Raw genomic sequence first — 17,579 nt, forward strand, 5'->3', positions numbered from 1 at the left:
TCACTGACCATACACCACAACTGTCGCGGACATGCTCCTTCTCTTGGCAACAATGTTGGCAGCCATGCAGGTATAGTTCCCAGAGTCAGAAAGACGTGCCTGTCGAATGATGAGGTTGTGGTCTGCTCTGGTGTCAATATTCTCATCCAGGTTGGAATCTATGGGCTCCTCGTTCTTTAGCCATTCCACCTGAAGAGGGATGAAGCAGAGAAGAACATGCAGTAGGAAAAGATGGAAGCAGGAAATCTGCAAAATTATATTTCAATGACTTAATGTCATTGTGATCTTTATTATAAACATTAAGATAAAAATGAAGCTAGGATGGGATTCCCCAAAAGGTAGACATTTACAAATTTAGAAAAGAAACTATTCCCATTCTGAAGACCCTAGAGCTTATTAAAAAAGGCACAGCAAATGAAATGCTAGGACATAATAAAATAACAAAAATTAAAAAAAAATGGCAAAGCGCTCATTCAGAGTTGCAAGGCTGTGGATTATAAGGGAAACATTACTTTTTGTTCTATAAGGAGAAAAGGAAGGAAAGATGAGGCAGAAGAGGATAGGGCAAAAAAAAGGAGGAGAACAATAAATTACACTTTTCCTTGTGTGGTAGGTAGCTAGGAGGCTTTAATATTTAATCCAAGGAATCAAGAAGTGATGATAAAAAATACTGGATCATTCTAGTTGAATGTATGTCATTTACCTCCTGGTTCTCTTCACCGTTAGTATTAAAAGCTTGAACCTGAATTCATTTTCTTAAATAATAGCATCTTAACATTTCCTCTGTATTTGTTCTTGAATCTACACTGCGTATTTTGTTTTTATTGTAACCATTTATTCAATTATTGTCCTATTTAGGAGAGCCCTTTTGGCTTTCCTGAGAGAATGAAAAAATGGGGAAAAGTCTGTAAACCTGTAATGCCAAAGAAAGGCACCTGATGCCTTGGGCTAATGACCTCATTAATATGATAGGGAAATACTTCCTTTGACTCAAGGAGCAGAAGGAGAGACATGACCAATGGAGATTAGCAGTTCAAGTGGAATTCAGCTAATGATTACTGCTTTTTTTTTTTTGAAGGCAGTATGGGTTAGTAACTTAGAAAGGCTGATTTTTATTCCAAGAAAATGGAAGAAAATGTTAACTGATAGACAATAAGAAGTATTTAAAAATACTACTCTTGATATACAGTGCTTTACATGTTCAAACAATTGGACAAAGATCAGTTAAGCTTCATAATAGATGGGGATGACACATAATAAGTATTATTAATTCCACTTTTTTTGAGAGAGAAACATAAAGATGAAATTGCTTGACATCACACACAGTGGAAGAGCTATGTCATCATAATAGATTCCCAGTTTACATAAACATTCTTAAACCAGAGACCATTAGTATTTGTTGTCAAGGTACATAAATACTGTGAAATGCTGTGTGTAATATATTTTAATACATCTTCTCTAGTTCACCAACCAACATATCTCTGAGTAGACCCAGCAATTATCTGAAAGGCATTTCTCTACTTGAAACATTAAAAAAGAAATAGTTAAGGCATGGTAAGCTGCTGTTACAGAAGTGAAAAATTAAAAATAGAAGCAGAATCAACAGATTCTATTAAAAGACTGAATAAATGTGCATTATTTTAATAGCTTTTCTAGACCTGAAGGAGGTATGGCTGTACCCTGAAGTCAAATACCCTTCTCATCTCAGTTCAGATGAATAACCTCGTTTAGGAACTTGTGGAAGGACTTGTAACTTTGTGATAATGAGCTTATGGATTTGCTAGCTACAGGCATTCATTAGCACACTGTTCTGCGCAGATGGTCTGCAATTTGTAGATTTTCCAGTTTATAAACAAATCTGCAAAAGCTGACCATCAAAGCCAATTAGATTTCATGCCAGGCAGCAGGTTCCCCTTCCAGTAGCATCAGTCATTTTGGTTAGCTGGGGACAGAAGGTGTGCGACTGACACATCCATAGATTCTCATGTCCCGGCACCACAGCAGACAGCTGGGAACTTATCTTGAAAAGAATCTAGGTCTGTGGCACTTACCCTACACGGTGACTATGGAATTAAGTGATTATTTTACTTATCTGTCAAAAGACGCATTACCTGAGCATGAAGTACATTGTACATTTCATACTGAAAGTAGTTAAAAGATTTTAGCTCTATATATTCTTTTCCTCAAACTGCAGTTAACCAAAAATGGTAACAAAGACAGAATGTCACCATCAAAGCTTACATTAAGCATTCAAGACATACCTGTCTATTTCTGCATTCTTATAAAGTTCTGTCATAATGCTGTTTTGTTCTCATTTTCCTCTCAAGTCTTAACCTTTTTTTTTTTTTTTTAAACAATTTCCTTCACAAAAGTTTGAAGAGTTTTGGGACCACATCACTTTGTATGCTACAGTGCATATCCAAATAAACATTTAGAGTGAAGTTTCAAGACAGTGAGTTGCTAAGGCGTGCCCCGTGACGTCAAAGGAGGCAGTGCCTGGCACAGCTACGCTTATTTAGGTAAACCCAAAGGAGACTTTTCACCAAAAGTCTCACTCCCTGAATTTGCTTTCCTTAGTATTGTTAGGAGACAATCATGCTTTGTCATGAACTTAACACACTCAGTAGCTTAGGCATCCTAATTTCCATTGCTAGAAGCATCCCAGGAAATCACACAGCTAGCATTCATACTTGTTGCCTCTCATTCTGTGAGCTAAGTGACAGGGCTGACACTTCCACCTGTATTGACTGCAGATGGCCAGGCACAGCTCTGGAGCAGTCACCAAACAGCCTTATTAAATCCAGCAGTGCTGAACTCCTCCCTTAATAGTATCTCTTTGAATGTATTACATTTTCCTTTGGTCTGAGTAAGATGAGGAACAATAAAGTAATCCATTTACTATTCAGCTTCCCTTCTGCAGTTAACTTTAATACTAATTATCAGAGGAAGGTTCCGCAAAGAAACCAGGAATGCAATTGAAATTATAGAACAGCAGCACTAGCATAAATCAAGTGACAGAAATTCAATGGTCGCAGTCAGAATTAAACTCACTTTATGTGCAGTGTAATGACAAACATAGTAATGGTCAAAGAAATGACAAACATCTAGTATTACTAGAGTTCATTATTTCACAACTATATTTATAAATTTTGCGTTTTGACTCTCATCAGGTCAGGGGCCTTTGCGGGACAGAGTGGGTGGGGGGCACAGGAGGGCTCAAGGTCCTCATTACTGTTACACTAGCACTTCAGGCTATTTTTCCTGTAGACAGCTTTTCCAGGAGGGAGTGCACACTGATCCATTGTTTACTGAGTCTAGGACTGCGAGCCTTGGTGAATGAAAAGCATTTAGAAGAATGATGATCACAGTGAAGGGAGAACATTTAACAGACGGAATATAAACATGAAAGTGTTGAGAGATGTGCGATCAAAAGATGATTTGTAAGTGAGGGCACGCATTGCCTTTTTCTTCTTATCTGGAGGCTTGATGACACTGCAAATACTCGTCTCTAATTCCAGCCTCCCCTCCCTTGAAGAAAAACCAGACTTATTCAAACACATTCACTGCCTTTGCCTCAGCAGACAGATGCTTTCAAAGATGGAGAACTAAGGGATTAATTTATAGGATAAACTGATAAATTTAAAGGACTCATGATGACAAAAGGTTGTTGTTACTTGCAGTGATGCAACCTTTGGAGAAATTCAGCACACACACAAAACAACCAAGCAAAATAAAGGCAACAAAGAAACCTATAATGTCTCCATACTGAAATGAGGACCAGTGTTCTGAATTGCCAACCTGCAATGCCAGAAGAGTAGATTCAAAACTCATTAGCATTTAACTACCCTCACTTTATCATCAGTGGAGGTTGTACAGTTGCTTGTAACACAATGAAATACATTTCTTTTTAAGAATTAGTCTGTCTGAAGATCTTAAATGTTTCTATCTCGAACTAGACTTAAAAACTGCTATAATATGCCTTAAGTTTACATACAGATATCTGGGGTTTTTCCTCTGAAATTAAATCTGCTCAGAATTAAAATACCCCCATCAATTTCTAACAAAGGGTAATCACATAATGATCTACAAAAGAAATGCAGGGGCAGATATAGATTAACTCAGCTACTACACATTGGGTGGCAGCAGATGAATTAGCATAATCTTAAATTTGTTCCAATTACAGAAAGCAATTATCAAAGACCAGCTTACAGCATTATCAAAGTAAAATCAGTTAAATACACCATATCCTAGGTAGATTACGACAGAAGTTTGCGAACTCTTTTTCTTTAAAAATAAAGCTTATCCCAACTCATCCATATTTCTGTCTACTGTATACAACATTAAAACAGCCTGTCAGCTTCACATCATAGGAACACAACTGCTGTTTGAGTTGCTGCGGGTGATGGAGTCTCACTGTGCCTGGTATGTGCAAAATAAATAACGTATGCATGTCAGCCTTATTTGTATACGTAGCCATACAGATACTACCGACATACATCTTCCAGTTGCCATATAGCAAATTCAAACACTCTGGAGACTCACAAATATCCATGAGAATATCGATGGAGGCAGAGCTGAGTTAGAGACTGCAGGAAAGCTCTGGCAAAGGTTGCTACGGTCCCCTTAAAACTCTGCCCATTTTACAGGTTATAGTTGTGGCTTCTATGGGAACAGAGTGTTATGCCCCTAAATCTCAGCTGCTTTGGAGCCCGATGGCAATATCACTGGGAGCATTTTATTTCACCTTCACAGGGACTGTGTTAAGCCTTTACACAGACATCACCTCTGTAATTCAAGAAGAAAAGCTGACTAACTCCAGATGAGGAAGTAACATTCTTCTGGCTAAGCTTTATTCCTCCTTTGCCAAATTTGAGAGGGAGGCTATACAGCTGTTAGACCTCCTGTAAGACTAAAGAATATTCTTATTTGGAGTAACAGAAATTACTTTTTTGTTTGTTTGGTTTTAATACCAAACTTACTATTTAAAGCTTGAAGATTAGAGTAGGTCAGATACCAGTTGATTTGATGCACTAAGAGTTCTTCATCCATTGCTCAGTCTAATTTAAACATCCTGAGAGCTGGCTGCCCGTGACTGAATTTTCTATTCTTTCTGGCGTATCTTGTTTGAGACTATAAAGAGATTTAATACCCAACAGGAGCAATACCACTCAAGAGTTCTTGTGGGCACACATGATAATTTTGTAGGTCAGAAGACAAAAGACCTTGGTACTCCTGCTTTTAGATTGTACTATCCTGCCCTTTAAATACATCTGACTTTCTCATGTGGTCAATAACCAGAGTACATATATATCAAAGATAATATAGTTAGAATGTCAGCTTATCTTGAAGAGAGAATCAATTGCTTTCTCAATGCAAGATAAACGCTTCAGGATTTTAAGATGGGAAAGGTCAACACCTGACTTACAGCAGCACAAATGTTTCTTATAGCATAGTCAATTTACAGATTTTAAATATTCTCTCTCTCTCAGATGGAGAAAGTAGTAAACACATCCTTAACCTTCCTTTAAGCCAATACCACTGCTCATTATGTTCTTAGAGAACATGCCAATATTTGTATCTTTTGGATAAAACTGTTTTGTCAATCCAAGATTCACTTAATATTTTAAATGTAAGTACAGCAGTGTTTAGAAAGTATGGTAGAGAATGCTATGAATAAATAGGTATATTGCTGCTCATGAGATTGCAGGTAACTACACTGAATACAACTCTCTGATATCTTATGGTTCCCTTGTAGCAAGGCAGAGGCTGTCTTTTTGTGAACCAGACAAAACTAAAAGTAGCACAGCAAGGAGCATGGCCAAACAGCAAGTTTACAAGTGACAACAATGGCAAATATTTCTCAGATATTTGGCCACACCTGACTAGACGTTAATTTAAAACCAATGACCTGAGATGAAGTGCTTTGTAACCCCACATTTTGTCAGTGGCTCATACATCTCTCAAGCATTTTTTTGTTCTGATTTCTTTATTCTCAAATTTCTCCTCCATACATCTGTCTGCTGTAGCTGAAGGTGCCCATTGTCTTGTCATTACTAACATTAGCTCTAACTTTGCAAGGGTCAGAGCCCTATATCTGGTAATAAATATTATCCAAAAAACATGTTTAGTGTGAAGCTGTTAGAAATACCTGCATATGTTAAAGATAAATGTAAAGATTCCGGTGATACAGAGGACAAAAAAGTGTGTTGGGGGGCAGAAAGGCGGGGGGGAGGCGGGAGACAGATGTCTTGATGTCTTGATGCATAGACCATTTAAAGAAAACGTAACAAGAAATAATCTGGAATGTAGGTGCATTTTTATGTCTGTGTCCTTTGTCAGTAATACCTGTTTGACATATCCATAATCTGTTGTTTTAATTAAACAATACTCCCCCATAACTTTCAATAGACAGGAATAAAGTTTGCATGTGAAATTTTGACCTGACAGAACCAACCTATCCAAACTGACAAAAAGTCATTAAAATAGGTCTCTTAGAGACACCTCTTTGGATCTTAATTCTTCTTACAGTGCTGTAGTGACAACTGCAGAACAGTGAACATTACCTTGAAGTTGATTCCAATACTATTTTTGCTGTTGCCCATGAAGGTACTTAATTAATTCAGTATAAATAATACAGAAGGCATCTCTACTTGAGCTCTTAGCTCTCTAAGAACAAAAATAACACCGTTATATATACAAAAGAACTAGGCAATACCATATTTTCCCCCCTAGAACCTGACTTCGCATTAAAAAAAGAAGGAAGAAAAAGGCCGAGAACCTCTAAAACTCTGAATATCTAATTTCTAGCTGAAAGCTTTTTTTTAACTGGAGAAGAAAACCTGTTTGAAGCCGACTTATTTTCTACAAAAAAATTCCTTTTAATAGAAAATGTTTGCAATAGATTCTCCTCCACATCATGATTAACAGCAGGTATATCTGACACTTTCTCCACTGAGTCTAGAGCAAACCTGGGGAGATTGTATCGCTAAGCTAACGCTGGCTTTTATGAATATTCCCTCCTCCCCATACTAATCAGCTCAGGCCTCTGGCTGGAAAAAGTTCTACCTTATCATTGATTTAGGTCTCTCATTCCCCAATCTTTAAAAACCTTATAAAAAATGGCTTTTTCAGTGACCTATAATGTTTAGTAAGAGAGAGCAAGATACATTCCTTTCAATTTCTTTCAGATCTAGCATGAAATTCCTGTTTCTAAAAATTCAAGTACGTCTAAGCTGGAGAAATCTGCCTTAATGTTACAGTTAGAACGGATGAGTATAGGCAGGGCAGGTGCTCCAATTACAGTGATGCATTAAGAAGGCAGCATACCTTTGTTACAGTTTTGTTTTGCTTTCTACCCTAAGACTCAAACATATAAGTAGGAGAAGCCTCCATCAGCATGAATCAGTGTGGGAGATTAATAAAAAACAAAGGCCAGTTTGCTGGATACAAACCATTCATATCTAACTTTATGATCACATAGTTACTTTATCAACACAATCAAAAAACATTAATCTGCCTTGCTAGGAGCCTATCGCTAGCAAAACACAAGCAGCAGGTCAGCTGTACCTGCTGCATTTTTTTAAATTAATCCACTGAGGGAATACTGCTACCGAATCGTTTAATCACAACACTGTCACACTGTTCTGGTAAGCATATTTTTCCTTCATTAGATTGAATATATAATCTCATTACATAAATCTGACACAATGACTAACTCATAAATCAACCTGGGCTTTTGTTGGTTGTACTGTGAAAAGCAGCACAGGAATCTTCTCTTTGAAGAGATGTGCTTGGTTGTTGCAAGAGGAATCGTCTGAAAACTCAAGTGCTGCATGCTGCTAGTGGACATTTTCTTTCTTATTATTTCACTTTATGGTGGCATACAGGTAGTATATTTGCTACGTAAACCTCCAATAGTAAGGGAAGCCAAGGGAGATGATACTCGCTCATGGCACTCTATATACCATAGCTCATACTCTGAGCTACATCCAGTTTGCAATGAAGTGAGCATTTTTGTTTGTGTGCTTTAAAATCACAACAGAAAATTCATATTGCTGAAAAATCCAGAGGAGGGGAATAAAGGCTAACATGGGATGGAGTGAGTCAAAGTAAAATTAAAATATGCTTTTGAATAAGTATAATGGGAAAGGTGACAGCCTGTATGTATATCTTAATTTATAATGCTAAAGGTGGGCAAGGAGTTGACTCAGACATGCTATTTTAAAACATTGTTACGAAGGTACATTGTTAAATTTGCCATTGCTAATGGTACATTGTCTGACTGTTAAAGATATAATCAGATCCCCAAATAAGTTTATCTTTATTCCTATTTTTAGAGAAATAAGTATCTGACATTAATTGCTATACTGTTTTTTACCTACATGCAAAAATTATGAATGAATCAGCATTAATAAACCCAAAGGTTATTATGTGGGCTTATATGGCAGTTTTCCAGTGGGGCAGTGCACACAAATGACTTGACTTCAATTATTTTATGGTAAGCAGAAATAAACGATCTAGTTGAAACTCAAATCCTAGTCCCTTGACTATAAAGCTCAGCAATATTGGTGAGCAGATCAGACTTATCTAGAGCTTTTCTTTTTCTAAATAACTCAGAATTTGAAGATATATAGTAAACCACAGATCTTGTTTTAAAAGTATGCAATGCACACTATACATTTCTCAGTATTGTGAATAAGGATGGTTAGAAAGAACAGCTAAAGGCTTTAGGGATGGTGTTTATGGTGTCACACCAGTGAGGTTTTATTTGTTTTCCAATGCACAGACATTTGGAAAGTAATTATAAAAGTGCAGTTGACACTGAAAAAACAGTTTTAGATAAGATTATTGGAAACGATGTTTACAGTGCTTTGCTAACATGGCATCCTGATAGGCAGTACCACATTTATACCAAATTCTTAGACATAAGAAAATTATCACAGAAAGCTTAGAGTAATTGAAAACAAAGTACAAATAAAGAGATCTCTTCTCCTGCATTTCTGACTGCTTCTGATCAATCCTCAGTGCACGGCATTACAAAAACCCAGTAGTATCTCTACCCATACTTCAGATTATTGCTCTCAAGAAAACTTTGAAGAAAGGTCCAAGTCTTTGAAAACTGAATGGCAGGAGTACTGCTCAGATAGCTGTTGTGGTTTAACCTGATGGCAACTAAGCACCATGCAGCTGCTTGCTCGCTCACACACCCACACCCACACCCCCCGCACCAGTGGGATGGGGGAGAGAATCGGGGTGGGGCGGGGGGGGGGAGTAAAACTCGTGGGTTGAGATAAAGACAGTTTAATAGGACACAAAAGGAAGGGAAAATACTACTACTACTATGAGAATATACAAACCAAGTGATGCACCACCTGCTGACCAATGCCCAGCCAATCCCCAATCCGCGGCGCTCCCGTGCCAACGCCCCCCAGTTTATATACCGGGCATGACATCATATGGTATGGAATATCCCTTTGGCTTGTTTGGGTCAGCTGTCCTCGCTGTGTCCCTTCCCAGTTTCTTATGCACCCTCAGGCTCCACTGGCACAGCAGTATGAAAAGCTGAAAAGTCCTTGACTTAGTATAAACACTGCTTAGCAGCAACTGAAATATCAGTGTGTTATCAACATTATTCCCATCCTAAATCCAAAACACAGCACTACACCAGCTACCAAGAAGAAAATTAACTTTATTCCAGCTGAAACCAGGACAATAGCACCCTAGTAAGTGTGAATATGATCCTGCCTAGAACTGTAGTCTCTATTATTTGCTTTCAGTAATCATACCTGAGCTTAGTTGGTTAGTTGTCATTAGTTTGGTTGGTTGTGTGGCCTCCTCATCTCGATTAACGCAGCAACTTCTGTACTCCTTTTCTGTACATTACAGCAAACAAGGCTATAATTTTACTGTTCAAGAGTTACGGTGAATCACGAATACATAGTGTTGCTCTTTTTTGTTAGTAGGCTTCAGATACAATTTCAAGAATGTAGCTGTGAGATATTACTAACAGAAACATCCTTTATATCCATTAATGAATCATCTTTTTGTACACATTGGAAAAAGTATTTAAACTCAAACTCTATGTCTATATTTAAAGAAATACAGTTGTTAGTTAACAAATGTGTAACATTTATGCCCTGTCACTAGATGTATACCAAATGCAACTGAGCACCAGATTCACAACTTGCTGCCTTCTTTTGTAACACTGTTTGCAATTAAAAAAGGTGTTGATCTATGTCCAGAGAGGTAAAACATTCCCTAAACCTTTAATGTTACAACATTTCAGTTTCACAATACTCTAATGGTATTTATTCCAGATTATAAAAGGACCAGCACAAGTATATTGCATCAGCAGAATCTGAATAGAGAGAACCCTCACTATGTTAGACACAAAAGCCATGTTGTAAAAAGAAACACAACTAGAAAGTGCAGTAACAAATATGATGGGTCCTTTGAAGTTGTTAAAGATCCTGAAATTGGTATCTACCAGCGGGTGTTTTCTCATATCAGGTTGGTTGAGTAGGTTGAATGTTTCAACCTATCAACAACCTTTTCACCTCTGAAACAGCATAATGTGCTATTTTCTTTTTTTTTTTAAAGGATCTAAGTTTTCCCCTTCCTGTGAAGTTAAGAAATCTATCTGCAAGAGGGTAAATTTTCTTCGTAGAAGCTTACGTTAGTATCTCTAAGAGCTCCCAATAACTTGCAGTAGGACAAAACATCATATAATCATTTGATTGCTTTCCTTTGGTCCCACTGTAATATATATCAAGGTTAGTCCAACTGCATTGTGACTACATACATATGCACACATATATACATGTCTCCAAACAGAGAGAAAAGAAAATATGTGTTTGCATTAGGAGTACCTTCAGTGTGTGTGTTGGTGATGGGATTCAGGAGACAGATGTGTTTGGAAACACGCAATTAGACCAAGATTTGGATAGGAACAGGGAAATCATAAGAATCTTGGGAAAAAACGAACATAAGGGCATGTACACATCTCCCTTGCTTGTGGGAGAAGACAAGTGGTTGATCAGAAAGGATCAACATATTTGGGGATTCCTGATTTTGAGGGAGACAAGAGTTGGTAGAGGAGCTTCCTTAGATATAAAAAGGAAAATTAAGTTGCACAGGAATCACAAAAATAAAAAGGAAGAGCAAGAACAGCTTCAAGGGTGATTAACAAAGTAAGAAAAAAAAAATACTATGAGCATATGGGTAGTAGTTCATCACAAGATACTCACTTTCTAGCAGAAGACATTTGAATCTGCACTAAAGTGTAGTCGATACAGAAACACTTTACCCCAAGGACATCTTCCACTTTCCCCTCTCGCCTCTCCTCGATTAAAGCACTAGTCACAATTGACAGTAAACCAGCTGCTCTTGCTATGACTGTGAGGTGCAATTTAGCAAAACGGGCGCTAATGTGAGAGGATCAAAAATCGTTAATGCAGTCTGGTTTACTTCAGGCAAGCTATGCCCAAGAGATGTTTTTGTCCTGGTTAGCAGCAATGCTCTCCCAGAACCCGCACTCAGTCTAGAACTGACCCCTAGCAGATTGTTCCTTCTCTCACTCAATCCTCCCTGCAGTTATTAACACACCTTCCTTCTTTTGCTCCAACACAAACTGTACCATATGTCCCTGACATCTTGAATGACTTTGGCTAGAAAAAACCCAAAACCAATTCCAAGAGAAGCTTTCTCTGTAGCTTTGAACACATCATATCTCCTTCCTGCCTGTTTCTGAATGCATAAAATAGGGAAGGTTTGAGAAATGCTCTGCCATGCTTCTCTGTCCCAATGACCCTTGCATCTTTTCCTTTCACAGTAGCCCACTCCCTGAGCAAAAGATACCGTGTTTCTGAATTCTAGTTGCCCATGTGATGTTGTCAGGTCTTTGTAAAAGTATGTAAATAAACCAACTATCAGAGGATAATACAGCCTTCTACCAAATAGATTTGATCCTTCTGCTCACAAACCTTTCCTTTCAGCATTCAAGTTCAGAAGTTTGAATCCCACTGAAAAAGGGAATAAAAGCAGCTGCACATGAAAGTATTGTGCAGAAGTGCTATATGCTCTTCACAGACTCAGAAATACAGCAGGTTTGTTGTATTATAAAGTTAGAAGTTTCAGGAGAAGACTGTCAAACATGCTGAAGATCTAACCTCCAGGAATCAGGAACAGAAAAAACAAACAAGACCTCTAGGCACTAAAACAGCACTAGTAAATAACCACAACAGTCATTCCTCCTGCTGACCAGAACAACAGGCCAGTATTGATAAAGCCTCCAACTATCTTGTTCGGTCAAAACATACACCACAGTAAAGTTTCCAAATCCTTGTAGGACTCTTTCACACAATTACCTTTATTATTTATAATTATAAATATAACGATAAAGTCGTATCCTTTCATGTTCAAGCATTCAAAATTAAGAACATTCTGAAAATAGTACCAGAAAAATACATGCCACTGCAATACAGTATGCCAAAAAAAGAAAAGCCCCAAAGCTTCATAAAATGTCTTTATAAAAAGGAATTATCTATTCAGGGGAACTACACAGTTATCTCACTCCCCCCCCCCCCATTTTAGCAATCTAATTCAGAACTGTTTGCTCCAGCATTTCTGTTTCACAACCTCGGTACCTCCTGGGTGTACCGATTTACTTAGAATAAGTCAAATCTCAGAAGGAAAACAAACATTTTTTTTCTACTGGAGGAAAACATAATACACAGTTCACTTGCTTGCATGAAATTCAGCATGTATACTCATTTTGGAGAAAACATCCAAGGATTTTTTTTCAAATAAAGGGTATAAGATGCTTCCAATAGCTGCAAAATGTACAAAATCAGCAAAAGAGGCACCTGGAGATATCACTACGGAGACAAGAAGAGAGCTGACAAATGCCATTGTTTCAAATAATTGGTACAGTAAAAAAAAGGGGTACAGGTGAAAAATGAAGTGACAGATTTAACGCATTCAAACAACGCAGTGGCAGAATAATGAAGAGACGAGAATAATCTCAAACTGCATATTAGGATGACAGAAGGTAACAAACACAGTGTAAGTGTTCTTCCTCTCTCTAGTGTCTGGTCTAAATGGGAATGAAAAGGCTGTAGCAGCTTCTAGCTAAAGGAATCGCTCTCCACTCAACTTGGTAGAGTTCTGCATACTCACGGTAAAGTACTTGAGTTCAAACCATGCTAAATACCTCCGAGCTTGATTTCCAAGATAAGTCATAGAATACGCTTACCTGGAACTCAATCATCTTTTCACTAAATGATAAACATATCAGAAGCAGGGTTTCCACAACACTGGTATATCTTCTGGCCAGTAGATGTACCAATGATGAACGACTGGTCCAGTCAGATAGACTGTATCTTAGGCACAGGTGTGAAAACTAAATTTAGGTGACAGCTGTGTTACAGAATGAGAACAACTGTTGATCTAACACACAGAGACTCCAAATACATAGGTTAGTTTTACGCAGATCTTATACAATCTATGACTCCCTGAGATTGCTCGCATATAATGCGGTGTATTTTGTCTATGAGGCTATGGAGATCGGCAGGTCTTTTGTGATGAGCTTGAACAATAGGCAGCAACACTGAACACATGAAAAATGCTCAGGGCATCCCTACAAGAAGCCATTTAGAAATTCCTCATGACTCGAATACTCAAAAGGCATTATTTTATCTGCCCATGTCACTTTGTTAACACTACAGTATAAGACAGTCAAAGTCTTAAAACACATTACTATATGCAGAGGCTCAATAGCCAGCTACATGGGACTCATGCAGCACACCTGGCTGACCTTGTTTGCTCATTCAAGTATGTTTTAAAAGAGAGATTTGTTTGCTAGTCAGCTGTCCACAATAGAAACAAGGACAAACATAAGAAAAAAAGTATTGCATTATCAACACGGGCTCTCCATAAAATTTCAGGGTTGCCAATATCCAAAAAAGAGCATCCCAAATATATCCAGTTCAATGTTAAATAGCTTGGCAATAAATTTTTTAAAAAATGTGATTGTAATGAAGCAAAAAAACCCCAACAAACTCACCATTAACCTAAGTTGCACAACCAGATATCCCAATTTTTGTAACTGGTTGTGTTGCCCTGGAAAGCGTACAGCTAACAAAACCCTCTAAAATACCTGTAAGATATTTAAAAGATGACCAGTTCTATGCAAGACTATGTCCTTTTTATTCCCCACTTACACAGAGTAACTGTGAAACCTAAGGCTTTTTCTTTTAGCATGTTGGGCAACAGCATTTAAATGGTTTTTACAAGCACTGATAATCACAAGCCTTTTTTGCCTTTGAAACCTGTTTTGTTTGAACTTCTACAGTGTATTACTCCAGGCTCTGTACTGTGTGTATTACAAGTGCTGTTGTAATACCTAATGCGTGATCTAGGCTGAGTTAAAAAAAAAAAAAGTTCAGGGCATTGAAGATGAAGTACTTCAGGAAGACAGAAAGGTAACACTGAAGCAGATGTTCCTCTCAAAGAAGACAGGTGATGAAGGGCAAGGAATGAATACTAGATTTGACCAAAGATGAAACAGCATATAAAATAAACTAAATCTTGATTCTGGTTTTGTGTTGTCCATGCTTCTATAAAGCAGTCACAGTCTTAAACAAAAAGGCTTTAATTGAGCAGATGTTTCATAGAAAAAAGAGGCCTTATATACTATTAGATTGTCATGTTCTGAACACAGTCAGTCCAGACTAGCATGTCATGTATTATCCATAATAACTGCCCATTTCTCAATCTTTGGTAGATGTGAAAGTATGAAAAATGAAAATTATGAAGTTGCTCTTAAAAGCAGCTAAAAATCTGGACTGAACAGGGCACATTTGTGTGTCTGCAACAGAAATAGCAGAATGTTAAAACGCAGAGCAAATAAAACTGGAGAAGAAATTACTAGAATAATTGAGCAATTATAAGTAAGCTGTCACATGGTTTCAGTAGAACAGAATCAACATTTAAAGGTTGTTCTGTTTCTTTCGGTAGGGTATGTTGAGAACTGATAAACAGAGATTAAAGGGAAGGTAATCTGATACTTCTAAAATCTGTAAGGACTCTTCAACAGAATTTTATGTTCTAAGTGGGTTCAAAACTGCTTTGTCCACACACGCAGCCACTCAGTTTCATTAGCCCAGTAACTGCTGCTTTAATCTGTGGTAGTTTTCACCATATGTACAGTGTTGGACAGCGTCTAATAAAAATACCTGAATTTCTTTGGATTCTTGGAGGAGCTACAGAAAAAAAGCAGTAGTGACGTACAAACCTGGAAGAAATACCTATTTTGCCCAGCTAAATGAATAATTGGTCCTCAGTCTGCAAGCGGTGCTGTAGTTAACAGAACCTTCACTCCCCAAAGACAGACATAGACAATTAAGTCTATGAAAAATCATGATCTGTTCAATGATTCACGCAATGTGGCTTGACTCTGGAAATGTTTCTTGCATTCATATCTGTGTAGCAACTTCCAAAGCGATATCTGTACTTCATAATTCTTTACTACTTTATGCCAAAACTGATCTTACATACAATTCTATATGGAAAACTCTCATAAGTTAGATATTTGTGCAGTTCTTAATATCTCCAGAAGATTATGTGGGAGATACATATAAACTGTCATTAAAATGTTGCTTTCTAGAATAGGGGATTTTTTTTTTTCCCCCTGAAATGCCAGTATTTTAAAGGTATAATTCATAAACAGCAACACCATAGAGTATACATACCAATTCAATCAGAATTTTAAGATCTTGTATTAGTCAGCTGGCTGTCACCCAAACAACCTGAAGGTTACATATGCCCTACCGTAAGTGTAGCACCTCAGAAGACCTTATTAATCATTTTAATGCTTTTATATCTTAGAAGTCTGACCTGCTAACCATCATAACATAGCACAGACTATTTCAAGGTGAATGTATCTGTTTAGAAACATTAGCAATTAGTATTAAACATGGATTTGTAGTATGACCAATTTCTTTTCCAAAAACAATACTCGTCATTAACAGTTTGGAGTAACGCTTCAGTAGTAGGCTGAAGATCTGAAGTGTAAGACAACATTCCCTCCCGCAGAGCCGGGGGTGCTTTAGAGACCTTAGAGTGTTAACGACATATGTGCTACCAACCAACTACAGAGAAACAGTCAGGGGTTCTGAAACGTTGAAACCTACTTTTCATTACTAGCAGTAAGAGTTAAGAATTTGCATAATTCCTTCACAAAGCAAAAGGAATTTATTTCACTGTTCCAAATGCAGTGTCATCTAATTTTGTCATGTCTAAGTTAACTATTAAATTTCTTACAGCTACCCATAACTTCATGATTTTAAAAATGTGAATGTTGGCTGCAGTGGTTGCTTAAAAGTAAAACCAGTCTATAGGAAGAGCTTACATGTAGATAAATAATAATAGAGACATATTGCACATGCCCGAGCTTCGTCTTGAAAGTGAAATGTCTTCAGTGAAAAATGAAACACATTTATTGTATTTGTAACCAATATACCTTAAAAGTAAAGGAAATATTGATATTCCAGACACAAGACCCAAGATCTATAACTAACTGTATAAAATGCATGCTGTTTGCATTTAGTAATCATACTCTGTTTTCTATAACTAGAAACAAGATTCATTGAAGACTATAATTCACCAGCCTTTTTTGCCATAGTGTTTTACTACAATACCATTATCCTGCCATATTACATTTTACTGTATGTGTACAAGTCCCATAAATACACAAGCCTATGTAAAATAGGCAGCAATGACTCTCACTACTTTTGGAATACTTGCAGCTTTTGAATTTTATGTGGGTTTCACATTTTGTTGATGTGTTTGCAATGGAATATGTACTGCCCAGAAGAGAAATGATTTTACATTTCCATTAAAAGCTATAGCGGTAAATAAACCATTGGAACTCATGCAGATATTCACTGGAACATCTACAGCAGTCCATTAAAATGTCAAAATCTGTGTTAAACATTTGAAAAAGTAGCACTGGATACAGCACATTTAAAACTTAAATATATGCATATATTAAATGATAAAGATATTTTAGAGTATTCCACAAACCTCTGCAGAGCACTCAACACAAGTTTACACTCATCAGTAATAGTTTAGCACAACAGCTGCCCTTTTATTACAAAAAAAAAAGCCAACAACGAAAATCAGACAGTAGATGTAGAAAGTGCTGCAAGTTGCTACTAATGCTCAAATATGAGCTATTCAGAGATTTAGTCTCAGAGAGTATCTATTTATAATAAAAGGGATTTAGAATAAATTTTAAGGTCAACTTCTGCTCAGGTTTGCACCTCATGCATCACAATGGACTTCAATGCTGTTACCCATCAGGCATTTCCAGTTGGGAACTGGCTCCCCTGAGCTAATACTGTGTTCAACACAAAACCGCAGGTCTCGCATTAAGCACTACAGCATTGTTCTAGTGAAGATAAGCAGAGTCTGGTAAGCTAAAGATTTTTTTGTTTTGCTTTTATTTATTTGAAAGCCTGAGGTTTATAAACACTTATCTCTAATATCATGGTTTATATGGCACTTCAATACAAAGGGAC

At 37.3% G+C, this 17,579-nt stretch overlaps 1 protein-coding gene across 3 annotated transcripts in view; it reads right to left on the reverse strand.

Moving 5' to 3' along the window:
- UNC5D (unc-5 netrin receptor D) overlaps window positions 1–17,579 on the reverse strand; it is a 175,698-nt gene that overhangs the window by 54,604 nt on the left and 103,515 nt on the right. For all 3 annotated transcript variants that reach the window (XM_030035759.1, XM_030035760.1, XM_030035758.1), the window contains exon 5: window positions 9–189. In XM_030035759.1, the coding sequence (XP_029891619.1) occupies window positions 9–189 (181 nt within the window). The remainder of the gene's footprint in view (window positions 1–8; window positions 190–17,579) is intronic.

Source organism: Aquila chrysaetos, chromosome 13, assembly GCF_900496995.4.
Source record: "Aquila chrysaetos chrysaetos chromosome 13, bAquChr1.4, whole genome shotgun sequence".
Classification (NCBI taxonomy): Eukaryota; Metazoa; Chordata; class Aves; order Accipitriformes; family Accipitridae; genus Aquila; species Aquila chrysaetos.